Source organism: Apaloderma vittatum, unplaced genomic scaffold (genome assembly GCF_000703405.1).
Source record: "Apaloderma vittatum isolate BGI_N311 unplaced genomic scaffold, ASM70340v1 scaffold13698, whole genome shotgun sequence".
Taxonomy (NCBI): Eukaryota; Metazoa; Chordata; class Aves; order Trogoniformes; family Trogonidae; genus Apaloderma; species Apaloderma vittatum.
In genome coordinates this window covers 33,701-61,304 of record NW_009729162.1, presented here as the reverse complement: position 1 = coordinate 61,304, position 27,604 = coordinate 33,701, and the positions used below count along the sequence as shown (strand labels likewise).

Below are 27,604 nucleotides of genomic sequence, written 5' to 3'. Positions count from 1 at the left end.
TTTAAGTGTCTTTTTTAGTGTTTCCTTACACCGTAAAGGAGAAAAACAAACGAGCCAACCAAATGAAAGAAACACACCAACGTTTTGCAGTTCTAGTATTCTTCCTACTAAAGCTTCTAGCTGCTTACAAGCTACTAGCTATATAATTTTAAATTTTATGGAGTTTTATACATGGAAAATCTTAAACCAAAGTGATTTGACTGCTGATGTTCACACCATGATTCTGTAATGAATTCTGTATTGGAGCCTGGTATTGCTAATATCTAATCTGATGTGACTGTTAATAATTTGATACTGTGCTATGTATAGTGACCTAAGTTCCTTGCAGGTGTAAATGAGTGAGCAGTGTTAAGGTCTGCCATTTGACTTGGCCCAAGTTTGAATGCACTGTGATTCTTGAACTGTTTTTTTTCAGCAGATTTCTAAAATAAAAGGTGATTTACTACCTAAGCGTCATCCAGATTTCACGGTCTGTACTGAATAAAATACCAGTTCTAGTGTCTCAAGTGGCAGGGAAGTATGTGTTTTCCTCCCTCCTAAGATTTTTCTAGGGAAATATACTTTATCTTTTGAAGATAAAATGTTTAAAAATAAAAGAAGCATTTGTCTTCAGCAGTTAAGAAAGATAGCAACCACCTACAATCTGTGAGAACACTTACATAAGACTCTTACACTGTACAGGAGTTCTCTTTTGCCAATACTGGAACACTGTTTCTGTGTAGTTGTCAGATAAATGTGAACCCAAGCCTTGCTCACAGTGCTGGTTCATATTCTGATAATCTATTCTGAGGGTTAAGTAGGAAAATAATTTTGTTCTAGTTTTCACTTTCCTAGTCTTAAACATTTTGCTGAATTCTATGTTAAAAAAGAACCAGCAAAACCCAAACCTGAAATCCTTTGGGACTACTGGAAGAGTTGAGTAGTTTTATTTTAGTTGCTACAAATAAGATGGTATTATACAATTTGTGAATAGAAATGTTTTTCCTACCAAATAGAGTGATGGTTCATAGGTCTTGATAAACCGTTAGGTGTCTTAGTTTCAGGGCTGGGAGTGGAAACCCCTGAAGTGACAACTAATTTCTCTCTGTTAGATTAGCCTTGTCTAAAAATGGTCTTTTCTTGGATTATGCAGAGTATAATATTGATAGTTTAATAATATGGAATTTTTTTAAGTTGCTTACATTTTTACTGTTGAGTGTCAGTTATGTTATTAATGCACTTTTGTGTAAAGGTCTGCTTAAAGTCAGGGACTACACAGATAATGGCTGTCATTGGTATATGCAGATGGCAAATATGAAATAATTCGTCAAGGTTGAAGCTTCACATGAATGAGAGAAAGAGAGAGAGGCAAATATGTTGTCTTTACTATAAAATATGGTAGTATCATGGTACATTAAATTCTAAACAAAGTTAATTTTGTTACTTTTGCACATGATGACTGCATAAAGTATTTCTTGTACAGGGTTTGATTTTAATCAGAGTGGACTGATGTTTTCTCTTGCTGTTTATGTTCGATGTGCTGGTGTCAGAATGAAGTATGGCTTAGGATAGATGGGGAGATGTTCTGCATATCCTAAATCTAGTTTCAAATGAAGTGTCTGCTGCTGATTTGTAACCTCCAGCTGGTGGTAAAGCAATTGTATGCATCTTATCTAGCAATTAAAATGAGCATACTCAAAAATAATAGTAGTAGTTTACTTTCTCATACATATAACAACAGAAGAAGATATTGTTCACATAGAGATGTCTTTGTTTGTTAAGGTATTTATCAAAATTATTTTTATTAAATTTTATAATTATTCTGTCCATCAGTAAGGAAAACCTTATGCCTAAGACAAACTAGTAATTTCATGGATGCTAAGTTTATAAGTTCTCTTTAGAAATTTGAACAGCTGAATTCTCCTTTAGATTCTAATGGAACTAGAGGAGAATCAAATTAATTTATATTTTATAATTGCAAGTTTTCACTTTGTCATCTTTTTATAATATTGTTTAGATGTTCTGTTCGTTGATTCAGTAAGGAGCTGTCATTGATCACAGTGTAACTGAGACAGATCTTGATGATCACAGAAATTTTTCCACCTACAAAAAAAACCCCGTATAAATGTTGAGGGGCGGGGGTGTTTTCTTTTTTGGGGGGAAGGTCAAGAGAAGTCATTTTTCCAAGCTCAGAAATATTGCCATAGTGTAAATGGTAGCAGTTCATCAGTAAAAATGAAAAGAAAGGAGCGCAAAATGCAATTTGAGATATGACTGAGGAATTTGAGAATGTGGAGAATTTCAGAACTTAACAAGACAAAGTCCTGACCAGGTGGTAGCCCTGCCTGGGACTAGTGGATAGACTAGATGACCTCCAGAAGGTCCCTTCTAACCTGATTTAGTCAGATTCAAACCACAGATGAAGCACATTTTGTAGGAGAAGTTGACTTCTTTTGAGTTGCACTGCAATGCCACAATCAGTATTATTTAATACGTTGCATATAATTCTTGTGTGCCTTGTTCTTAGTTGAATCTAGACAATAAATCCACATTTATGCACATTCCTGAAGTGAAAATTAGGAAATGGACATGTAGCTAATTTAGCAGGGTGTTGCAGAAGTAATGAAAGTTAAACTGGTTTAATTTAAAGGAAGATATTTAGTTATCTGTCATGAGGAAAAGTCATAGCTAACCTGCAGCATAATAAATGTTAAACCTTCAGTACAAGAAGGTGTTTCTATTCATTTCACAGGGATTTAACGGCATGAAGACAGCTAATGTGGCTTAATCTCTTTGAAAAGTGACTCCAAGACACAACTCCTAGCTAATAAATTGAGGATAAAATGCTGTGAATATAAGCAGATAAGCAGCTAAATTTTCCCTTAAATTCTACTCTGAAGAGACTTGCTTAGTTAATAATGTACTTAATTTGTATGGGTGAGTGGGAGTTGCGGAGAGTGTAATGTCAGGAAATCGAATGAGAGCTGGGGAAATTATGCTTCTAAAAGCTAAGAACAAAGAAAAAAAATCTTGCATAACAGCAAGTTAATGTGTCTTCATTTAATGTGAAAGCACCAATTGGTAACTATGGAAAATAATAAAAAATATGCACTTAACCATTATAATTGTTCTGCCAAGGTACATATCAAGCAGTACTCACATATTTTCAGCAATATGCTTCTTTACCCTTTTTTGTAGCATCGGCCATTCTTCGATGGTCATGATAATTTTTTGTCATTGTGATGTTTTTTAAAAAATCAAGTAAAACCTGAAATATTTTTGGTATGATTATTGAAACACATGTTGCATTTTAAAAACCTTTAAATACACACCCCATTGTGTGTGATGAGGTTGAGTATAGGCAAGCAGTATTGTTTATTAAGAAAAAAATAACTAAAAATAACTAAAAATAAAGAAAATATGGCAATAATAAGACATTTCTTCAGTTTTATGGATCTTCATGGATTGTTAATGCTTCATATTTCTCAAGTTTCCAAGAATCCAGCGATGGACTTTATTGAAATCTATATTGATTTGTTGAAATTTTAATTGCTTGATAGAATTCTGTGAGCTTTGAAAAGCCTGTACCAGTAATTCATACTTCTGGCTCTCGTTACTGTAGATCAAGTATCACATTAGTGATGGAAGGAAGTAATAAACTGGGATTTCTATTCTGCTCTGTAGAATATTTTACAATAAGTAGCTACTATGCAGTAAAATTAGTTTGAAAAAGTTCACGACAAAAAGCCTTCCATACTGGAAATATTGGAGATTAACTAGTTCTAATTTAGTTCTTTAGTGGTATAAAGACCTGTATTAAAAACAAAGTTGATTTTTGATCCACAGAAAAGTTATGCAGTGCTTCAAGATATTAAAAGCTATTTGTATGTAACCGTATATTAATTCAGTGTTCTCTAATACAAGCTACTGAAAGAGAAGAATGTTTTGCTGGTGAACGGGCTCTGTCACTTGCTAGAAGGTAGGGCCCAGGAGCTGTATTGAGAGTTAGCCCTGTTTAATTTTACTGCCAAAGTGACCAGAGAAACTGTCCTGCTTCTCAGAACCGAATGACTGTTAAATTGCTTATAAATAAATTGCTTAACTGTATTTTTGCAAATGTGTAATATTTGTGGAAAATTAGTGGATAATATATCTATATCATTTTAAATTTGAATTTTGTGTGCAAAGGAACTGATCAAAACCAAAAACCGAACAAACAAAAAAAGTAATGTCTATGCGTTTGGGGTTTTTTTCCCTTTTTTAGTTTTATCAATTATAGTGTGATTAAGAGACTGCTTGCTCTCCCTGTCTCCAGACGATTTAACGCCATGGATCACCTGGGGACAGCAGAGGCAGAGGATGACTCGGGATCACAAACGCGGCTCGCTCCCAGTCCTCACAGCGAAGCAGTTGCGCATGAGTTTAAAGAGCTCTCCTTGCAGCCCAGTCAGTACTTACCTCCTCTCAATGAACGCAAGAATGGTGAGTGCAAAAGTGCCTGTTCTCCCTTTCTCTACGTAGCTTAATTTCTTCTGTGGGAATAATGATGTTTGGTTTCTTCAGCTGACATGAACTGACTCTCTTCGCTCGCTCTTCACTTTATGTAAAGTTACGGTGCTGTGGTGTTTGTTAGGAAGAGAGCTGTATTATCATTGGGGGTAATTACAAGGAACGGGGTGATTCTTTCCTGCAGAAGTAATACAGAATGGAAGTTTCACATTGTATCCTAGGAAGTTTAATTCAACGCGTGGTTTAAGGTTGAACAATGAACAAAAAATAAGATTTACATTTTGGGAATCTTTCCAGTATCTCTCCTCGTTGTTGATGTTGGCATGACAATTTAGGAAAGCGTTTGCAGTGTAACACTGTTTCCACTGTTAGAGTAAGCATCAGGAAGAATTAGGCCTGAATCCAAACGTAGGCTCATTTTTATTGGGAAGAAGGCAGGAACCTTTTTCTTTTACATATGTGGTGGGTTTTTTTGGTGTTTTTTTTTCCTTACATGAATATTCTCTAATAATGAGGATTTGTTTTCTAGTATTGATAGTAAATAGTGAGAATGCTGAAATTATGCAAATACTCTGAAGTTATGCAAATGAAGTATTTGATTTTTGAAGCAATTTTAAATCAGTTGAGCTGAAGTTAGGTATTAATTCAGATGTAGCAGTATTATTAAATAAGAAGAAAACCATCTGACTATCCTGGCTTTAAAGCAGAATGACAACCTCTCTGAATACTTGAGCTTGACTTTTATAATTACATCCTTATTTTTTTCCCATATACGAAGATCTGGAAAGACAGAACACTGTATTAACCCATATGATACATTCATAGTATTTGAAGCTGAGGGGCCTGCGTCTAATTTATTAATATTTTGTCTCTACATTCTTAAGAATTATTTCTTGTAAAGCAGAAAAAAACCACCAGTGAACTGCAACTTGAGAGATATTGGTGTTTGTTGGCTACAATTTAATGTTAAAGTGGTAGTAGATGTCTATACCAGAAGCTCATTTTAAGATAGCTTACAACATCTTACCTTTTTATCAGCTGAAACATGTATTTAAAGAAAGATACTTCATTGTGAGGCTAAAACTGCCAAAATTTATAAACCTCATCAAAAAGAGAACGTAATGGGTTTTTTTGCTTCCTGTGTGTAACTACAGCTCTGGAAAATTTGTTAGTTTTTTTCTTATTGTCTGTAAAGCCGAAATGGATGGCATAAGTATCTAGTCAAACTTTAAATTTTTGAAAATATTTTTGTGCTTTCATGAAATTCATGAATTAATGAAATAAGTTATAGATAGGTTTTGTACTGTCTTCATATGTAATCTGCTTCTTGTTGATTTTCCAAAGAAAAGGCAGCAGGAAGAGATTTTAATGCTTAAGGGCTCTGGCTTGTTGAAATAACAGAAGATTTTCATAAATCAAGTGGAGGAGGGAATGAATAATTTGTCTCCCCCATGTGTGCCAGTTGACTTAAGAACTGTTACCCTGTTACTCTTCGTTATTTATTCCTCTGATGACTTAGGATACTTTTAAGCATCTGTCCACATTGGGCCTCCCACAAAGATTTTAACGTCTTCTTCGAGGAAGAGATTGTATGAAGTTCACATAATGGCCGTGGCCTCACTTCATCTCTGTCTTTTGTGACTAGCCTAAGTCATCTGGCTGGGCTTGGCTGAAAGGTCATGTGGTGTTTTCAAGGCTGTTATTAGCCCAGCTCTATCGCTTATGAAAAAGAAAAGGCTGAACAATGGGCAAGGCAGATAGAGAAATCATATAGCTGGAGGAATTTTTTGAGGAGTACAGTCTGATAGACATGATATTAAAGTCATTGATGGATGCTGATGCTATTTCCTACGCTTTTCAGTTTTATAGATCTTTGTAAAGTTTAAGCATCCTGCCACTGAAAGAATGCTGCTTTAGCAGTATTAAACTAATCCTTGAATGAACCTAAGAGGAGTCTTTTTCTGTCCTTACGCAAAAGATCTGACAATATCTGACTTTATGCTGGCTGGATGCTTGTGTTACTGGAAGAAATGGACGTTTATGTTCAAACTACTTTCTTAAAACATCAAAAAGAGATTTGGGCACTGTCATCCTCCGGAGCACCCAGATGACTGCTCACCAATAATTTCAGATTTAGCAATTTTGGTTAATTTGATTTAAAATATTTTTATTGGTAGAAATTATGAAAGTCAGAAGAAAATATAAAAGTATAATTCAAACTTGATGGATTCATATTAAATGTAGCTTTAATACTTATTCTTGGCTTTTTCATTTTACCAAAACTGGATTTCTTCAGGAGTATTTTAACATATCCTTATTTTATAAAGTCTGTAAGTGTAAGAGATTTCAGTATGCAGAAATACAGTGGCACTTAAACTCTTACAGATTTCAGAATTTTATTATTTTTGTTGAATATTTTTATGCAGGGAACATTATGCTTACTGTGAGCTTTGACAGTGATCCTTTAAACCTTTTGTTTACTTGAATGAGTCTTTCGGCAGTAGTCGAGTAGAAGGCTGAATTATTCTGGTGTTCTGCACGGTGTTGTTAAGTTGGCTGACACAAGTTTGTGCAGAAACCGCGATTGAGGCTTTTCCATTGACACTGGAAGTGTGGGAGGCTTATGCTTTGCTTTGGTTTTGTTTCCCATGGAAATAACCACAGCAGGGTAACCAAAAGGTACAATGAAATTGCAAGCACTTGCCTGGTGAGCCAACAGTCATTTGAGGTATTATTACTTTGTCCTTTTTTTGAACATTTTACTTCCCTTCCTTTTCCCACTCTGCTCCTGGAGATCACAGTCATACAGTAAAGGTAGCATAGCTCAGTACTTTTTGGTGTAAAATCTCATGTTTAGGTTAAGCATCAGTGCTTAAGTTGACAAAGCAACACTTACATGCTCTGCCAACTCTGTTGAAGGGGTTGTAAATTCCAGTAGAGGATTGATAACAAGCAGTTGGAGGACACTAGCACCTTAAGTTTTTCCAGCCCTTTACTACATGGAGGTGTTTACTCCCTGAATAAAGACAAATGAGAGGGAAGGAGGCAGCAACATATTCTTGTCTTCTCAAATGTCATTTTTCAGGCAGATGTCTTCTATTATAAAAAGTGTGCAGACAAAAATAATAACCCATTAATGTTTTGCATTTTAGTAGCAGGGCAATTAATCAGAGTATTCAAGGTGATTTGCTAGATAAAAGCTGTGCAGTGCTGTTGGCACACCAAAGGGGTGACATCCACAGGGACCTGGACATGTGAGGGGTGGGCATGTGCAAATCTCATGAAGTTCAACAAGACCAAGTGCAAGGTCCTGCAACCCCAAGCACAAATGCAGAGAATGGCTTGAGAGCAGCCCTGAAGATAAGGGCTTCAGGGTGTTAGTGGATGGAAAAAGCAAATACGACCCAGCCCAGAAAGGCAATCCCATCCTGGGCTGCATCAGAAGAAGCATGGCTAGCAGGGTGAGGGAGGTGACTCTGCCTCTCTGCTCTGCTCTGGTGAGACCCCACCTGCAGTTCTGTGTTCAGCTCTGAGGCCTCTAACATAAAAAGCCCACGAACGTATTGGAGCGGATCCGGAGGAGGCCCATGAAGATGATCAGGGCTCTGGAGCACCTACCCTGTGAGGACAGGCTGAGAGACTTGGGGTTGTTCAGCCTGGAGAAGAGGCGGCTCTAAGGAGGCCTTATAGTGGCCTCCCAGTACTTAAACGGGACTACAGGAAAAAGGGGGAGGGACTCCTTATCAGGGAGTGTAGTAGTGGGATGTGGGGTAATGGCTTTAAACTGAAAGAAGGTAGATTTAGACTAGACGTTAAGAAGAAATTCTTTTCTCTGAGGGAAGTGGGACACTGGTACAGATTGCCCAGAGAAGCTGTGGAAGCCCCCTCCCTGGAAGTGTTCAAGGCCAGACTGGATGAGGCTTTAGGCAACCTGGTCTAGCAGGAGATGTCCCTGGGTTGGACTGGATGAACTTTAAGGTCTCTTCCAACCTAAACCATTCTCTGAAGATTTTCTTGCAGGGCTGACATGCTTCTTTGAGCTGTCTCTAAAGCCAATACTTTAATTATTTGGAGTTAGATCAAGAAGATGACCTTATGTATGTATGTGGGTGCTATGCCAATGAATCATCCTTCTAGCATACTGTATGTTGGTCTTCTGGACTGTCACAATTTTACAATTCCCCTTTCTCTTCTGAGCTGTTTTCAGATTAACAGCTGTGTGCAATACTGGATTTCTAACGAAATTAATTTTAGTTCCTTGTTAGTCTGCATCTTTCTGGGTACTCGGGAAATACATGCAAGGCATTGATTATGTAACCTCCTATCCTGTTTATTGCAGCATATTATCGTTCGTGTTCTCTGGAGGCCCACTCTCACTCCTCTTGCCAAAAAGAAGCAAAAGTTATCTTTTCATTGGTTCTGCTTTTCACACTTGTCACCTACAGAATGGACACTGGATTACATGCCTGTGATTCTGGCAGTTTAATGGCAACCACTGGTGCGTAGTCCCTATCTGTCATGTGAGGAGTTGGGCTTCTCACAAAAACAGAGGCTGGGAGACAGGACGCGGCGGCCTTAGAGGCTCTCGGTTTGCGTTCCTGCCTGCAGGATGCTAGGTTGTATATGCTGTATTTGCTTTCTTAATCAAGATGCTGTGTCCTTAGGAAGGACAGTGGCTGGAGGAGAAGAAAAGTGATACAGCTGAGGCTCCTTTTTGGGAGCAGGAGGGAGAAAATCGATGACTAGGTGTTGTTTAGTTGGACTGCCGTGAAGGAAGAATGACAGAGTAGCAGGCAGTGTGGCACAGCTGAAGTACTAGTCAGAACAATATGCTGCCCACGCACTGTACCACAGTTTCACAAGCTTCTGTCTGAGAGCCAGGAGGTGGCAAGGGAGGGAAGGATAGGCTGTCTGGTGCTGATAGCAGGAGGGTGGATGGGAATGATGCTGCTTGCAGCCTTCCAACCTGCTGTTTTGGAGCCAAAGGATGGGAAGGGATTGCACATGCAAATACCATCAAAAAAGGAAGTGCTGCATGAGCAAAGCTTTTTTGCATGCTGAATTAGTACCCTCCCAGAATTGGTGAGCATGCTGCATCAGCTGGTAGAGGTAGGTGTGAAGGTCTGGCTGTGAGGAGCCATGCGGTCGTAGTTGTTTCAGGTTACATGGAAAACAAAAAGGTCACGGCTTCTATGTTTTACAGCAATCTTTCTGGGCTTTGCAGTGGCGTCCTTCACTATCCAGTGTGCCAGAATTTCCTTGGCTACTAGTTTCTGAAAAAGAGACTTGTTACTCTTGTGGAGTCATCATCCACAGACGAGAGCCTGGTTGTATTCTTGTAAAATGGGCAGATAGCTGGTTGGCTCCTATATGGGCCGTTGACTGTCCTTCTGTAGCCCCTCTTCAGCTCTTTCACCTGGCTGTAAATCATTTCAGACTGTGAGAGTGTCACAGCATTGTGTGTAGAAGCAGTTTTATTCCCGCTAATGGAAGTTAATGGTTGTCTGCTTTTCTGAAATCAGAACCAGGACAGATACGGGATTGAATTCCTGATTGTGTTTGGGATCGCGTACCTTGTGTTGGAAGAGGGTACAAAAGGTTGTGATGTGCCTGCTGTAGCTGTCTGCAGGATCTTACTCTTTGATGGCTACCAGCTAATATTTTGCAGCGTAATCAAGCTGAGGAAAAAAAAACTAACAGTCATGGATGTTTTGTCAGGAAGAAAGCCAGTGAATGTCTTAAAGTAAAAGCTAAATTATCCCAAAGAAATTAGTGCCCCTGGCTACATAAAACAATGACATTCAGGAGCAAAGACCTTGAGGCACTGAAGGTCAGATGAGAGTGACAGCTTCCTATAGCCACCAGACCTTGTGTGGAACTGTAGTGAATTAAGGGGAAGATACAGCCGACAGACACACCCCCCCCTCACACTCCTAACAAACCAAAACAAAAAACCCACAAACCCAAAAAACCAAACTGAAACAAAAACAAATACTCCAAATGGTGTGTATCAAATCCTCCTAAGGGACCAATTGAGCTAGCTGGGACACAGGCAGTTCTCAAAATAACTGAATGAAACCTACTTAACCTGATAATATTACTTAAATAAATATGATGAACCAAGGGAAATGTTCTGGCATCTAAAAGAATCATGAGTATATTAGCTTGCCTGTTATCTCTTATCTTCCACTCCCTCATTATGTAGCACTGGTAACATGCATTCTTGGCATAGCTTTATGGCTTCTGAACAAATTCTTAATCCACTGTGCAGTTAATACCTTTGAAGGTGCAAATTTGATCATAGGGAATCGGGTGAAATTTGGGACATTCTCCTTGTTTCTGTGTACAACAGGCTTTTTTCAGTCTTTTAAGATCTGTGATTAAGTGCGTTTTTCCGCTCTTAATGGTACATGAGTAGGTTACCATGCTTGGAAGTTACTTTCTTGAGAGAGGAGAGACAAAGTAGACAAAAGATGACTAGCGGGAATACTAGTGAACAACTGATTAAAGTAAAGGATTGGCACAGAAAATAATTGGGAATGTCAACTTAAATTCAGCAGTTTCATAGTCACTAAGCTAAAAGCAAGGAGATTCAGAAAATAGCATACAGATATTCTCATTTACAACAGCACCCCCACAACGAAACAAAAGCATCTCCCTCTTCCCTCTCCAAGAAGCCAAACCAACAAACAAAACCACAAAACACCCCAAAATCTCGAAGTATATATGAAAGAACTATCTAGATATAGAAGTATGGAATAGAAATGCGTGTGTATATAGTTATAGTACGGTGTATAGAATGTCTGTGTGGAGAGGAATAGAAGAATAGAGAGGTTATGGAATCTCCAGCCCTGGAGTTACTAAAAATTTTGACGGGGCACAGCCCTGGGCAGCCTGTTCCAGCTGCTCCTGTTTGAGCAGAGGGTTGGGCTAGGTGATCTCAAGAGGTTGCCTTTCCTTTAAGGTTTTAATAGTCCATGTGCAAATATTCTACTACACCCAGTGCAAATATTCTACTAAATAATCCTTTGTAGAACACACAGCATATTGTCTCTGTGGTTCATTTTATTTTGTAGGTGCTGCAGTTTCTTTGGGGAGTTTGGGCTTTTGTGTGTTTTCTTGTAACAAACAGTGTCAGTAGAAAAAACAAATGTCTTCTAATGTGTGGATTTTTTGGGTCTCCCTGTAAATATTTGACTTTTGTCTTATCTGTTATGTGATGAGAGAGCAAACTGAGTAGGTACTGATTTCCCAGTACGTCCGTCTTTGTCATTGGTACTGCCAGTTCCCACAATCCTAGCATTCCCAGGGCATCAGTCAGTGTCTACAAGGAACAATTTTCAAATATTAAGGCATGTGAAAAGACATACAGGCCAAAACTCAGAGCTCTCTAGGGACTGTGACCTCTTAAATGGAATATATTCTGACATTTTCACAGGCTACATGAAAGAATTCCAGCAGGGTCATTCCATTTGGTAAACTTCTAAACAAACATTCCGTCATTTGAGTTTGATTTATAGATTTTTCTAATTTTTTTTTTTTTAATTATCTGCTTATTGTGAAGAGATTAACATGGGAGACATGACCTGTGACTGACTCAATTTAAGGCATCTGGTGTATATGAAAAGATCCTGTTAGAGGGCTTGGCATTTGAGTGATTACAGGAGATATGGAAAGTATGTTTTCCTTTAGAGAGATCTCTTGATCAAACTGTCTTATTATGACTTTTTTTCTTGTGAAATTCTTTGTGAGTAACTAAACACATAGCTAGAAAGAATGCTGAGTTAATTTCAAATTCCGATGTATAATTATTTTCAATTGTTCAAGCTAAATTCTAGATGCATATGTTACCATTGAAATGTTAGCCTGTGATACAACTGCTACAAGAAGGTAATGGAGGAAAAGAGAACTGGGAATTGATGTGCAGTACGTATTATTTTTATGTTTTGCAAATTGTAGGTAGCATGGTGAGTGACCAAATACTGTCCTTTAAAATATTATATAATGTGTGTTAAACATATATGTGTGTTAAACATATATGCAGTTAAATATATATAAACTTATACTTTCATGTATTTTCCTATATACACTCTTAAAATATTCATCTGTTTGTTTAGATGTGTATTAAGGGCAAGGCTGAATGATAAGCAATTTTCATTTAAACAGTGACCACTGCCAATATATGTCCTCCCTTAAAAGGAATTTATGTGGGTTTTAATGGGAGAAGTAGAACTTAGACTTATGAATTTGATATCACTGTAAGTATTTGGAATTTTTCTGGGAAGAGTAACTGAGTTAGGTGGTGACCAAAATTTGGGTAGATATTTTTTAAAAAAAAAAAATTATTTTTTTAAAATGATAGAATAGAAATCTATTGTCAGTGGTAGTAGGGGGCAAGGAGAACAAACAAAACCCCAAAACAAAAACCCTTAACAGTTTGAAGTAACATTCTTACTGTTTAAAGATGTAATAGAATGACTTACAACAGGGATTATTTAAATCAATTTTTTAGTTTGTGTAGTCAGAACACTACTTTTCTATGTGAAGAAATTATTACACCGTGATGAACTGGATTATCCTAACACCATAACCAAGGTGCACGTGTGGGCCAAGATGAGATGAATGTTTGAACAATTAAGGGTTTTTTCCCTGCTTTAAAATCTTGTGGTAGTGAAATAGATTAAATACTTAAGTCTATTTTTTTAAATTTTTAATTTTTTTTAAATTATTTTTATTTTGTCTAGAGTTTCAGTTCATTTATAGGGTTAGTTTGAAGTTGTTTTTATGCAATAGCAAACAAATGCGCTCCATATGAGGTGAAGAGTTGGAATGGACTGTTAAAGCACTTGTTGCTTAGTTACCTCATGTTTAATGGGGTTGGGAAGTTGCTCACAGATAGTGATCTCACTCACCACATCACTGATACTTGAAAAGATAACGGGTTTGTTCTGAGTGGCAGACAACCGGGCACTGTGGAGGGCACCAAGTTGCTGCATTGTTTCCTCCTGTACATTGTGAATTTGGCAAATATCCATTAGGCACTTCCTATTTTTAAATACTGCTTTTTCTGTGGGCTGAAGGTTGTCAGAACACTGGAATATCTGTGTTGCAGGAGTATGGAAGGAAAAAATATTGATTACCTTTAGATTAAAAGTAAACAAGCTTATGAAAACTCGTGCAATAAATTGCTGTTAAATGAGATGTTGCTAGAGCTAACAAGGATGTTCCGTTCTGAAGCCTTTTTTCTTCATTTCACTTGCTTGCATAAAATATATACTACTTAAATTTAAAGAAAAGGTTCTTCTGCACTCTGAAGATTATGCAAATTCCAACAGATGTAATTTTTATTGAAACAAAAAGCTTTTCATGTGTCTTCAACTTCTGGTTTTGATACACGCATGCTGTTTGTAACTGGGTTTAAACTTGTATTTTACAAGAGCTTAAAAAATTTCTGTCAGACTTGAAAGTGCATAAGTCAAGGTAAGAAGTGGGTATGGTGCTTTACCAGTGAAAGGTAGGAACGTATGTGAACCATTCTAGGAGAGTTACAGATTTATTGAACTTAGCAGAGAAGAGGAAACCCTTAACTGGCAGGTGGATTGGCTCTCTGGGGATCAGATACCTTTGAACAACTGAGTATTGTTAGCTAGCAGATGAATTTAGTACTTGAACATGCTACCCAGCTAGCTGTGTTTCTCTTCCTGCAGGTACAGTTTTTAGGAATGTGACAAAAACCACTCATAAAAAGATGCATTTTTCCCGTGTTACAGCAGTGCCGCTGCAGCTGCTGAGCTGGCAGGTGTGAGAAGCCTCAGGGTGCCTATGAAACTGTCTCAGAATTTTAGACTTCTCTAATAGACGTGTTGAGACACGGTAATTATTTTTCTTTGAAGCCTTATCACTAAAAATAGTAGAACTATTTTGTTGATCACTTAACTGATAATTTGCCTATACTGGTTACTTGAGCTTGGACTAATGTATATTCCAGGCTGCTTGGAAAGCGATATGCTGTTGGACTGAGTCTTTTTTCATGACATGGGGGATAAACATCATTCTTCATGTAGGGATTAAAAAGAAACTGTTCCCTACGCAAAGTGTCCATGCGTTCTTAATATTCAGAGTATGACTGTATCTGAACAAAAATTATTTTCTTCTTCCGGGGCATCTTTTCTTCCTCTTCAGTTATGTGTGCCTCCACCCCAACTATTCAATATTGCGTAGCATTTATTGGCAACTACAATACTTGGTTAGGTGGAAGACATGCGGCATCATTTGACCATTCTTCTCTTATAGTCTGTACAAGAATTTCATCATTCCTGTTTTCCATAAACTCTGTAATTCCTGCTTTTCTTCATAAAGCTATTTGCAAATTGCTGTTGAGATTTTGATCAGACTTTCTTAAAGGTGTTTGTTCTGGATGTTAGCTTGTATTGAACTGGGAGGTGAATATGAAGGAAGACATTAGGCTGAATTCCAAGTGGCTGAAGCAGAATCTTATTTGTTTCTGTAAATTCTGCTGTGGAGTGAGCTGAACAAGGGGAGGAGTGGATAGCAGGAACTCTGTGCTACTAAAGCTCATCTTTCTGAAGAGGAAAGAAATGTTCATGAAGGCTTGAACTGCTGCTACTGTGATCCGCCATTCGTTTGAGCTCTGGGTACTCTTATATATAAAGCGTTATAAACAGGCTAGAACTATGACATTTGAAGAAAAACTCATTGCTTCTTGGGTTCTTTTCTTTAATTTCAAACTACTCTGTTCTTTGAATAGTTTTGAAATTGCTTCAGACCAAAGTACTGGTTTTTCAGAAAATGTGTGAACTGTACCGTACCCTTCTCATAAAACACTTTCTGCTGTTACATATTGTTATACTGTTAGAATATAATTAATCCATTGAAACTGTGAACTTCTGTGTTGGTACAAGAAAAATGTCGAGTTATAATCTGGTATGTATCCGTAACTAAGATTCTATTTATGCACTGTGTCAGATTTTCATATAGGTTTCTTAAGCAGTGTGAGTTTGCATTCTGTCTGGATTTATTGTATTTTTTCTGAATGTTTGGATTTTCTCTGCAGCAATCTTGTTTCTTATTCATAGTAAGTATTCTGGCTGCGGACAGTGAGGAAACTTATTTGATTTATGAAGGAGTTCTTCCACAGTAATTTTTTTTTCTTGTGTTCAGTAAAAATCACTGCAAAAGCAAATGTATTGGAATAACCTATTATTTGCATTTAAGCAAAATCTGATTTAGGCTGATAATTTTTATACAAATGAAGTACAAACAAGAAGTCTTTAGACTGGGACAACTGACTCGAATAATTTATGCTGCAAGAGTTTTTCTTTTTGCCTGCATATTCAGCTCCTGAGATGTCAAGAAGTTGACAATTCTAGTGAGCTCAGTCTCCTTTGAATCTGCAGTTCTGAGCAGATGCAGGTCTCCATTCTCCTGGCAGTAGAAAAAGAGGGAGAGGCTCCAGGGTCCTGCTGGCAGTGTCACGCAGCCCCACAGCCCAAGGTATTGATTGCCCAGGAGTGCCCTTACTTAAGATCAGGAGTCAGTGTTGAATGATCATGTGTAGAAAGACCTGGAGAGGCAAGATGATTTTTTTTCTAGTTTCCATTTTTAAAAATTCTGCATCATGTGTTTGTTATTGTGTATATAGATCTTTCAAACCTGATGCTTGTGAAAGTGAAACATTCAGGGCAGATGCCCTTTATAATTGCAGGATGAAGGATTTAAAATACGAGGTAGGGATGTGGAAAATATGTATTACAGCATTTTCAGGCCAAAGGGACGGAGAAAAGCATGTACTAGAGTTACTTGTTGATGTATAGAGACTGCTTAAAATTATGTATAGTTTATTTTCTCTAAGTACATGAAATGCAAACTAGTCTGCTGTTCCCTCATGGCTAGTGCCAGATAATTAGAGGGGATCTATTTCCCAAAAATCTTACAGGCTGACACCGAAGTTGATGACTCACATAAGATAAATGGGATATGCTGGAGAGAACAGCAGATCAGAAGCTATGGGAGGAAATACTCTGAAAACTGCTGGGAATAATGAGATCTGTAATTGTAATGCAGAAAGAAAATAATAAACCACTTTGTTTTACATATTTACAGCAAGGAACAGAATCTTTCTTAGACTGCAAGGAAAGATGGAAAATAATCACTGGTTTTCCCACTTACCTCTGTTAGATAAATGTCTCTGAAACAAGACCTGGGGCTGGAGTGGGTGGGAAGGTTCCTTAACGTAACTTTTTCAAATGCCAGTGTGCAGCTTTGTTTACTGGTGAAACTTAGTGAGTAATGAACGTGCCAGTCGAGCAGAGATGAAGTATTTCTCCTGCCTGTAGCCGTGTTCAGAGTGGTGGGGGAAGGGAGAAGGAAGGGGGAGAAGGGAGAGAGTCCTCAGCAGTAGTTTGTCTTAGGTATCAGCGAATGCTGCGCCTTCAGGAACTGCTGGATATATTTTTAACTGCTTGACTCATTCTTTGTCAGATGATTGACCATGAAGCTACATATTGAAACACGACTGTGCAGAGGAAGCAAGCGTAACTAAAGGAAAAAGGGGGAGTGGTTGTCTGGGAAAAGAGGTGGGATTTGGGAGTTGTGCTTCACATGCACTGTGCCTGCTGTCGGAGCGAGTTACAGGCTCCAGAGCAGACTGAGCGTTCTGCAGGTCACCCTAGAAAGTGAAGGATGATGGCTGCTTTCGGCTGCACCAAGGCGCAATTGCTCATTTATTAGGAGAAAGAACCTGGAAGCAGTGTTCGGGGCAGCAGTGTACTGCTTGGTGACGAATTAGTATTTTTGTTCCTACGCTGGATGTTGCCATTCTGAAGGATTCTCATCATGATCGATAGCTCCAAGAAGCAGCAACAGGGCTTTTCTGAGATTTTGCCTGCAGGAGATGTTAAGCCGCTGAAGGAGAAGGAATGCCTTGAGGTGAACAGCCAGAAAAGTCTCAAGGAAGGTCAGTCACTTGCTGGTTGGGAGACAGAAAATGCAGAACTGAGCAGATTCGGCTCACCAAGCATTTGTGGTTTAGTGCTGTGTGTCAGGAAGAATTTTTTACATTAAATGAGGCATTGTTTTCCCTCTTAAAAAAATTCTGAACATTAAGTTTAGAATTTACCTGAGACTAGTAAAATAATGATGATAATAACTTGATAGAAATTGTAGTGTGAAGAAAAATGAGTGATTAAGTAGTCTTTTCAGAGTAGCATTTAGTGCTGAATTTATTAAGTACTCTGAAATTTTCCTGTAAATGTTACACAAAATGCTTCAAAACATTGAAGTATAATGAAAAAAGTCATTAAATAAAACAGTATTAAAAATTAAACCCCACAAGCCTTTGCTTTTAAACTTATATTACTACCTCATTTTCAGCACTGCTGTTCTCAGTTACTATCTTTCTCTAGAATTCCCTTCTCCCCTTAAAATTATATTTGACTCCGCTTTCCAAATATATGCTTTTCAAATTTTGTCTCCTTAAATGATTTGGTTTAGACTGTGCATTAAATGGGTATAATTCACAAGTATTCGTTTGTAAAACAGCAATAGTCTGAGGATATGTGAAGTGTGATTTAAAGCTGACAAATGGTATTATACCAGATTCATTTTAAGTAGTAGTTGTTAGGCTGTGGCAATAACGCTGCTGAGACATGGAAGCTGTCTGTTCGTTCTAGCTGGAGCTATTCCTCTGGCTGGCCTGTGCTAAGGAGAGGGACAAGACCTCTTGAGCTCAGCTGCCAGCCCAGCTCAGAACAGCTTGTTAACTGGTGTGTGTTCACACAGCGGGCTCTTTGCAGTTCAAGACTCGAACTCCAACTTCTTAGTCGGAAACAAGCTGTATTTGTAGTAGACAAAATGCCTTGGCTTTTACTCCAGATATCTCTGGATTTTCTGGTGATTCAGAGATTTCTTGCTTAGCGTTGTGGTAAGACTGCTGTTTTTCGCCCTCCTACATGAGATCATGCCTTTCTCGGAATCTAAATGCTGGGTATGTTTTGGGGTTTTGTTTGTTTGCTTTTGAATTTGGATCTTAATAATGTTTAAAATAGCAAAAAGCCCATATTCAGTATTGAATTCAGTAACTGACAGTTTATTTTGCTGAGCTCTGAGTTAGGGCTAGAGAAAACACTGACTTTATGTAATGCACTGATACCAAAGGTTCCTTATTGATGCAAAAGATAGATAAAAACTTGCATGCTGACGCATGTGGCTGTGGCTGAGACCGTAACAGTTCTGCTTCCTTTACAGCAGGAAAGTACTGATTGAAAGGGCCAACAGTGTCTGCTTTTTCATGGTGTTTGCAGGCCCAGTTAAACCTGCTGCTGCTACCTCTGAAGCTCACTAGGGCAGCAGGAACAAAGGAGGAAGGCAAGGAAGTTGAGAGGGACAGAGAAGTAAACATGCTCTTGCGGGAAATACTGTAGGAAAACAAGCCCTAGCTGATCTGCGTTACCAAGAAATAAAGGGGAGAAAGGCGTGAAAAGCGTGGTGGGTAGTGTAGGTGGGCTAATAAGTAACCACGGCAGTCATTATCTTCAGTCTTCTTTGAATATGTCAGGTATGTAGGTAGTGGATGAAAGAATGTACGTTACAATAATGGTGGTCTGTCAGAATAGCAAAAAACCCTGCAATTATGGGACACTCTTCCAGTCTAAATTAATGAAAATTTTAGAGTTTAAATTATTTAGCGTATAAAAGAAAATACGATTGTTTTCCACAATCACTATGTCTGCTTCCTTTTCACTGTCTTAGTACCTGCTCTCCATTTTCACTTTTCCCCAGTGAATATTGCTTATACTTTTCTCTCTCCCAAGTTTGGCAACCTAATAATTAAAATAATGAACCTCTTTTTGAGAGCATGAATGACTACAGGATCTCCTCCTCCAGCATTTCCTCTTTCTAAATCTTAGAAAAAAACAACCATTTTCTTTCTTGTAGTACATAGAATGAATTATTGAAGACATTGCAAATCTACTTGATTTGCACCCAGAGAGACTAAAACAGAGCTTCAGCTTTTCAGTTCATAATGTTACGAAAAGTGTAGTTCAGGTATTTTGTAGGTTTTTTAAAATTAAATTGCAGTTATTAATTTAATCCTATTTAAATAACACTCTAAATAACATTAAAGCACATCTTATTTTACAGAACACTGTATTCTAAATTACCTTGTGGCATTCTGTGTGTGAAAACAGTTCTTAATTTTATCTATTTTATCAAATTTACCTTTTGCATGAGCAAGGAACAAAAGTATTTCTTGGTTCTGAGACTAACCATAGAGTGTTAACTAAACAGCTTTTTCAGGAATTCCTGTAGTGTTGATTTATAATGCCAGTAACTGGCCAAAAGATTTAGAACATTCAAGTGAAAAGCCTTAAATTAAATTAGGACATCATTGTGCATACAGTTAGCATGAAAGCATTAGTATCATCAACAATGCTTATATTAGGAATTAAGAATGTATTTTGGTGGCAGATTAGAAGATTTCTAACTGAGGAGTGAAATGAATTTAGGAAGTCTTGGCTTGTACCTGAAGTTTTTAATATAAAGATTGATGAGCTCCTGCGAGAGTGCATGACCACGTAGAACTCTTGAAGATACAGTATTAAACTGGTGAAACAAATCAATATGGTGCTGTCTCAGGTGGGATTTAAAAGGAGGTTGAATTCCAGTTTGTTTGCAGCGTATTTTTCATATATTAATCCGAGCTTCAGAGTTACCAGTTGCCTGCAGGTTACTGTAAGGAAAAAAAATTAACCAGAAGGGACATTTTCTTTCCATCTTGAAATATAATTTCTTTCCTGGATTTGTAATTTCTTTCCTGGATTTGTATTGCTTTTTAATTTTTCTGTTTTGTGAGGAGCTGGAGACTGGCAAGTGCTAGGAACAGGATACAGACTGGAATGAGTGAAACACAGGGATTTCTCAGGTGCTTGCTGGAAATGTCTTCATGCTGTCTGGTTAACAGACTACCAGAATCAGTCAGGAAGGATTTCTTCCCTTCCTCCCTTGCAATCAAATCAGTATTGCATGAGAATTATTTATTTAACAGATTTCCTGCTATTGTTGGCATGTTGAGTATTAGCCATACTCTTGATCTCTACTGCTCTCCTGCAGTGGCATGTTAGACTTAAAGATTCTACTGGTGGTTTGGTGGGTTGGGGGGGAAACTACAAGTTAGAACTAAGATTGCTGCTGCCAAAAGTGGGTGTAGTCTCATCCAGCCCTACCCTGCTTACTGCCAGCCTCTTTCTTGCACTGGCATTAGTAATTACGCAGCCCTCAAGTGAAGCAGGATGAGTGAACAATTACTACTGAAGACTGTTTCAACAGTGTTAGTTTTCAGGCAGATCAGAGCACTGACCTGACAGGCTGCCTTTGCTAGTGTGGGTGCAAAAGAAGCAGCTGGGACTGGGGGGAGGAAGAGACTGTTGTCTTTTCAGCAGTATTCCTGTCTTAGATCATGTTGAGTTGTGAAACCATGGTCTGTTTAGTTGTGTGCTGGAGAGTTCTTCCCTTTCACAGAGCATCCAGCAAAACGTGGATGTGCCTCAGCCGTTCTAATGTGAAGTCCTTCTTGATGCAGCAGCTTCGAGCTGTCCCTGTAAGGGATCTGACTCATCCACTGAGCCAGCGTCTGCAGAAACCTGATGGCGTTGCCTACAGAGCAGAGTTGACACGATGCTGTTGCTTACATCTCAGTTCGCAATCAGGCATCGTGGTGTAAATCCACCTTCCTCAGTGTTTTGAACTGATGTGTGGTCTCGTGAGCTGGAGGATCTACTTGGCTGTGCATTTTGCTTGCTGGCTCTCCTGTGCCTGGGAAGACCATGGGGAGTGGAAGCAGTACCTCCTCGAGAGGGCTTGGCTAGAGCTGTCATCGTTCAATGTAATGTGCTCCAAGTTATCATAAAGCAAGTCTGTAGTAGATGTAGAATTTAAACCTAAGTTTCATGAGTCCCCTGACAGAACACTTCTTGATTGATAGTTGTATTTGAGAAAATGCAAATTATTTTTAAAAAATCAGAAGACTGTGCTGAACATAGGAATACTTGCAGATTTAGAAAGTGTTAATATACTTAAAGTGTGCAATATTACAGAAAATGTAAGCTTTAGTTTATTCAGACTTTGCAGCCAAGGTGGTAGTGTTTTTTTCTCATTTTAAAGATTTAAGCACAATTGTGAAAAGTGCAGTTTGCTTTCTACGTATACATGCGTATATATCTATATTCATCCCAGTAGACATTCCCATAACTTGGAGGCTTGTGTATGTTCTGCCTTGTTTCTAAGCAACATGTTCCACAGCAGTAGATACAATACAGATTGCCCTATATCCTAGTCATTTAAGCTTCTCAATTGATGATACTGTTATGCTTTAAATTTTTGTTTTAAATGCTAAGCTATCTTTCCCATCTAGCTGTTCATTTTCTCCTTTCAGTATGATGATATTGCTTCTAGAAACAGTTATGTGTACGTCATTACTGGCTTACAGAAAAGCTTCAAATCACAGTGGCATAATTTAAAAGATTTGGAGGTCCTGTAAGGTTTCCCTTCAGAATTCTGAAGAGATTAGCTGAAATGGCCCTCAGTAGTCTTCCCTCACATGCTTTACATTTCTCTCCAGAACATTCCTAAGCTAAAATGAGAATATGACTGAATAATTGCTTAAAATGATAATGCATCAGAGGCCATTTCACTGTTGTTACTTATTTTCACTAAAAAATTACATATACAGTGAGGGGAAAAAAAGGAACGTTAAAAGTATATAGAAATAAGGGATTCTTTAATAAAAAAAGTTTTTAAAAGTAATATATTTTCTTTTTTTAAATGATGCCCTGGCATATGTGGAAGTTTTGAAGACTGAACCTAATATAACACGTTCACTCATGTGTAGATTATGTCTGATTTCTTTAATGGTGAATTACTTTGTCTTAAAATTGAGAATGTTTAAGACACTGTATCACGATCTTCAGGCTTGATGGGAAGCGAGTGCCATAATTTTAAAGACATTTTATCTTTAAAATGCTGGACAACTTATTTAGAATCTCTTCGAACAAATTGCAGGTAGCTAAATATTTTCATGGCTTTTCCTTCTACTTCCTTCCTTCTTTAACATGTCATACACATGAATAGAATTTCTGACTTTGGATACATATGGAATGAGTAATGCCAGGTGTGAACTAGCTACCATATTCCATAAGCTACCTGAAATGTGTACCTTGTGTATTGCCTGCTCTTTCTTTTCCTTATATAAGACACTTACTAAATGTTTTGGTTTATTCACAAAACAAATATTAGTTGAAAATATTAACTGTTTTTGTCTCAATTAAGTATTTAATGAAATATACATTGAGTACAACACCTCATACAGAGTTGAGGGAGAAAAAATCACGACTCAGGAGAAAGCAAAACATCTCTCTGGAAAGTTAACTTAGTGTAAATTATGCTGTTGAGAAAATGCCATAAAAACTTCTAAGTCCAAACAGATGGAGTTTGGGCGTGCAACGGTAACAACTGAAAGAGGCACAGAGTTAAGTACTTGATACTCAATTTCTGCAATTCTGGAACTGATGCCCTGTTCTATGAGGTTGGTCCAGAATTCGAATACGAAGCTGTTGCTTAGATCACTCGTATATTCCACCTACCATCTGATAAAATACTCTATTCTACTGTACTGCCACCCTCCTATTCATATACACCTGTTTGCATGTTTCAGTCCCGATGCTGAGTGCCTACAAATGATTTTGTATAGAACAGTCAGTTCACCTCCTGCCGCAGCACTTCCTTGCCTCTGTTGCTGACATCTATTGCTCTGTGTTTCAGCCTCGACAAGCTACAGACCTTGGCTGCATAAAAGCTGTTTCCGGCTGGCAGAAAGAAATGGAGGCTTTCTGTGTAACAGCTTTTAATTTAAAGGAAACGGCCCTGTTTCCAGCCCGGTCTGTTTCCATGGCAGCCAGCCTAGCAGCCTGCGCTGGAGTTCCACCCTTTTGGAAATTTCCAAGGGAGTATGCGGGAATGTTGGACATTACATTTTCCCATTTTTACTTGCAGTTTTAAGGGCTCAGATAGCTAATATCCACTGGATTTTAACTTTGGAAGAAATAATTAGATGATTACATGCAGGATATTACAAGATCTTGATGCGTTATTTTTCTTCTTGCTGCCATCTGGAAGAAGTGTATGCTGTGTAATGAGCCCCTTCTCAGTGGTTTAGTGTTTGTTTTATCCGTGTAATTGTTAAATGGCAGCAACTCTTTGCTGTTGCATAGTACCATCTGTGAAAAGATAGAATTTAAACTTTAATACGATATTCATTAACTGTGTTAGATGTGAAATTATTAATGCTGGAACTGTGCGCGGTGTGGGTTCTGTTCTTTTTCAGGACAAGAAGCAGTGGTGAAAGCTTGTCAATCAATGTAGATAGCATTGTTCCTGCAGAACAACTATCAATTTATTTTTGGCCTCTTTACATTCCAGTGCTTACGATTATACAGTAACTGCTTTGAGACATCTTTCTCATAGGATACAAATTACAGATTTGTAATAGAAATCACTTGCTCAACTTCGATAATAGGTGTTTGTTCTAAATGATTTAGTAACACACTTTATTTTCACTTATTCTTCCATTCTTGCTGCTCTGCTTTTCTTACCTTTCAAAGGGTTTAATACACAATGTGATGCCTGTTTGCACCAGCTTTCTTGTAGTGCATCAGCAAGCTATTGAGGATCTGCTTGTTGTGGTTATTCTTTATGCCTCTTTAGAGCATAGTGTATGTGAACCTGAACAGTACATACTGTTTGAAACCAGAGGCCTTTAACCACATACTGCTATATAGCAACACATTTCAGAAGAACAAAGTGCATTTGTTACCAGATAACCTCTCCTTTTTGTACCATCATCCCCATTCCCTTGCACAGACAAGCGTTGATTCCCTGGCACGCTAAGACTGGAAGAAACTATAATGGGAGCACCAGCCTCTGGCACTCACTGTTTTGGGTGGTGAAAAATCTATATGTCAGGCAAGTCACAAGACTTCTACTGACTTTGAGAGTCAGATTATGATTTTTGGTTTTGTCAATAAGCATTAAATGAGCTATCTAACCTTTAATGATCATTTTATTGACTGAAGAAAACACAGGAAAATTTTAGACTCTCTTCACCTGCTGTTAAAGTGTTAAAATTATACACTGACTTGAAAATAGAAGAGTACCCTTCCCCCTCAGTCGAAATAGTTTGACTGACCTCTCTATGCATGGCTTTTATTCAGAAGCAGTTCAAAGACAATTTTTTTTGCAGTTGCAGTGGTGTGAAGGGGGATTCCTGCCAGATAATGTTAAGTGCAAAATATTTGTGCTGTCTTTCAGCAACTAGATTTATTCGGTGATGTTTATATAGCCCTTCTTTTGCACATACAGTTTAAATATGAGGAACAGTATTACTGATGTTAAGAGTTTATTAATGTATCTAAATCTTTGTCAATTCTGGGCCTGTATTTTGGAGATCATCTTCTATGATTTTAGATGTTATGCAGGTAACAGCCTGATTTTACAAGTGTAAAAGTGAGAGGTAAACAATCAGGCAACAAGCTGAATGGATTTGCCCAGATAAGAACAATCTGTGAAACACAGTGTTTGATAAGTACCACCCCATGGGGAACCTAGTTTTGTAGTCTTTTGAATTCTCCCTTCTCCAGATTCCACACTGGTTTGTCTGTAAACAGCTCTTTGTAATTAAAAAAAAAAACAAAAAACCCACAAAAAACATACTAAAAAACCCTAAACAACACCCCTCTCCCCCAAAACACTAGGACAGATATAACAATACAGCAAGTGGCTAATGCCTCAGCGGTTTTTCAGTTTTTTGGAAACTGTCTTCCTACCTCATCCATCTCTTGCTGTATGAGTTTCTTTATATATGATAAGCAAAGCATATATTAGATTTAATTACATTAGATTTAAACCAACCTACATTCTATTGTACAGACAATTTCTCGCTGAAATAAATCAGCAACTCTTTGCCAAAAGTGCAAAGCTGTGCTCCATTCTCACATTGCTCAATCTTGTCTTTGAAGATTATTTCATCACATTTCCCTTGCTGAAAACTTGTGATTTAGTTTCCATGACTCCCATCTTTCATATCTTTCTGGCTGTTCTTTGAGCTGCTTTTTGTGGGTCCCCATTTCCTTCTGAGCTTTTCACTTATTTCTATTCCTTTCCTTTATTCCTCTTTAGTGTAAGGATACAAGTCTGTAACTTGTTTCTACTCGGTTTCAGGGCTCAGTCTGTCTGTCTAACAACAATGACAATATATTTAGGGGATTTTATTCACAATTGCTTTATATTTAAATTTTCTTTAATAACATATTCAATTGCTTAATATTTATTTAAAAAAAAATAAAAATCAGACACCAAACTTTTTTTTTTAACCTTAGTCAAGTTGTTTGCAAAATCAAACATCTGGTTTCTATCCAACTTTGTTTGTTTAACCTCCTTGCTCTGGTCAAGTCAAAATTTGCAGTGATTACCTTCTTAGAGCATCTTTCTAACTATGAGTCATCTCTTTTTTAGTATTCCCTCTGCAGTGCTTTCCTATAGCAATTCTGCAGGCTGTCCTTTCTTTACTATATAAGTTACTGATATTTATTTAATAAGTGCATAACTGCACCTTCTACATCTTTTGTGTCTCTCTTTTTTTTCAGCCCTCCTACAGTGTTTATAACGTGTCCAAAAATGCACAGGACAACTTCAAAATATTTCCTTAGTTGCTCTGTGATGCCTATTATAGGTTAGTAGCTGATGGGTAGGCAAGTAAAGTTAAGGGATACAATAACTATTTGATATATACTTGCTAAAGCCTCATACCCGAGTGCATATGGTTTGTGTGCAGGTACATTCTTACTGTTGTTCTTATCCGTCTGCTAAAGTCCACTGCATAGTCTCTTGTAAGATTATGTGCTGTTTAGGATATGGATCAGTTTTTGTTCATTCTGGAAAACTTAAGCCAAATCTCTGATAATAACTGAAGCTACAAATCATAGATACCGTATATTCATAAATTATGTATCAGAGCTTCCCATCATCTACATTTAGAACTAATATTCGTTAAAGAATTGGTTGAAAACAGTTGGAAAATAAGAGGCTACTTGCATTCTTAACACTACTTTTTGCTGTGTAGATCTATTTCAGTCTCCCTTCCCAATTTCCTGAGCAGATACCACCTATTATGGCCATGGCCAAGCAGCATTAATTTCCAGGAGCTGAAATCACATCAGCCACAAGCATATGTCCCTTTATACGTAATAATAACAGTTAAACTAATTTCTTAAACAGTCAAACTATTTGTTCCTGCACAAAGACTTCGCGCATCACATTTGAGATTGCAGTGGTACTTCTTTAGAATTTTAGATAAGCAAAGTCTGATAAGACTTTGTCTGGAGGAGGTTTCATACAGTAGATGGTGTATATACTTCTTACAAAATAATTTTCCAATTTAGCCAGCTGTCCAAATTGGTGAATCAGTGAGGGCTTTCAAATTGTTGTTATCTCTGCAAAACAATATGATCATTCTGTAGTGTGAAGGTAAATTTGAAAGTTGTCGAACTTTCCCACTTCTGTTTAATAATATTTGAAAGCCCCTTACTAGCAATACCTAGGTAGCTATAGCTGAACCAGCTACACCTACAAAATGGGTTTTATGGTACAGCTCAGTAAAAAAGTCTGAGTAAAAAGTGTATGAGAAATCAGAAATATCACGTATGACAAATGCATTGTTTTTATAGATTACTTGCCCACCATATGTTGGTAGAAACTTCATATCAGGATAACATTCCTGCAACTGTTGTACTATTACCAGCATTCACTTAATTCTGATTTACTTACTGGTCTGATAAAGTGTATCAGCTCTATCGTGGACATCACTGATGTTGGAGAAGGTCATTCTTCTTGAAGACCCTGCACCTGAAATCAAGAAGCATATGTTTAAAAATTACTTGTAACTAAGTAAAATACTTCAGAGACATGTTTGTAGTGTGTTTAGTGTTCCAAGAAACCCAAATTTTAGTACGGTGTAAATTTGGACCAAGCACAGCTGTATGGCATG

General features: G+C 37.7%; 1 protein-coding gene across 1 annotated transcript in view; it reads left to right on the top strand.

The window, feature by feature from the left end:
• Positions 1 to 4,307: 4,307 nt before the first annotated feature.
• Positions 4,308 to 27,604, top strand: part of MKL2 (MKL/myocardin-like 2) — a 50,883-nt gene continuing 27,586 nt past the window's right edge. Inside the window, exon 1 of the mRNA XM_009874353.1 lies at positions 4,308 to 4,461. Within this exon, the coding sequence (XP_009872655.1) occupies positions 4,308 to 4,461 (154 nt within the window). The remainder of the gene's footprint in view (positions 4,462 to 27,604) is intronic.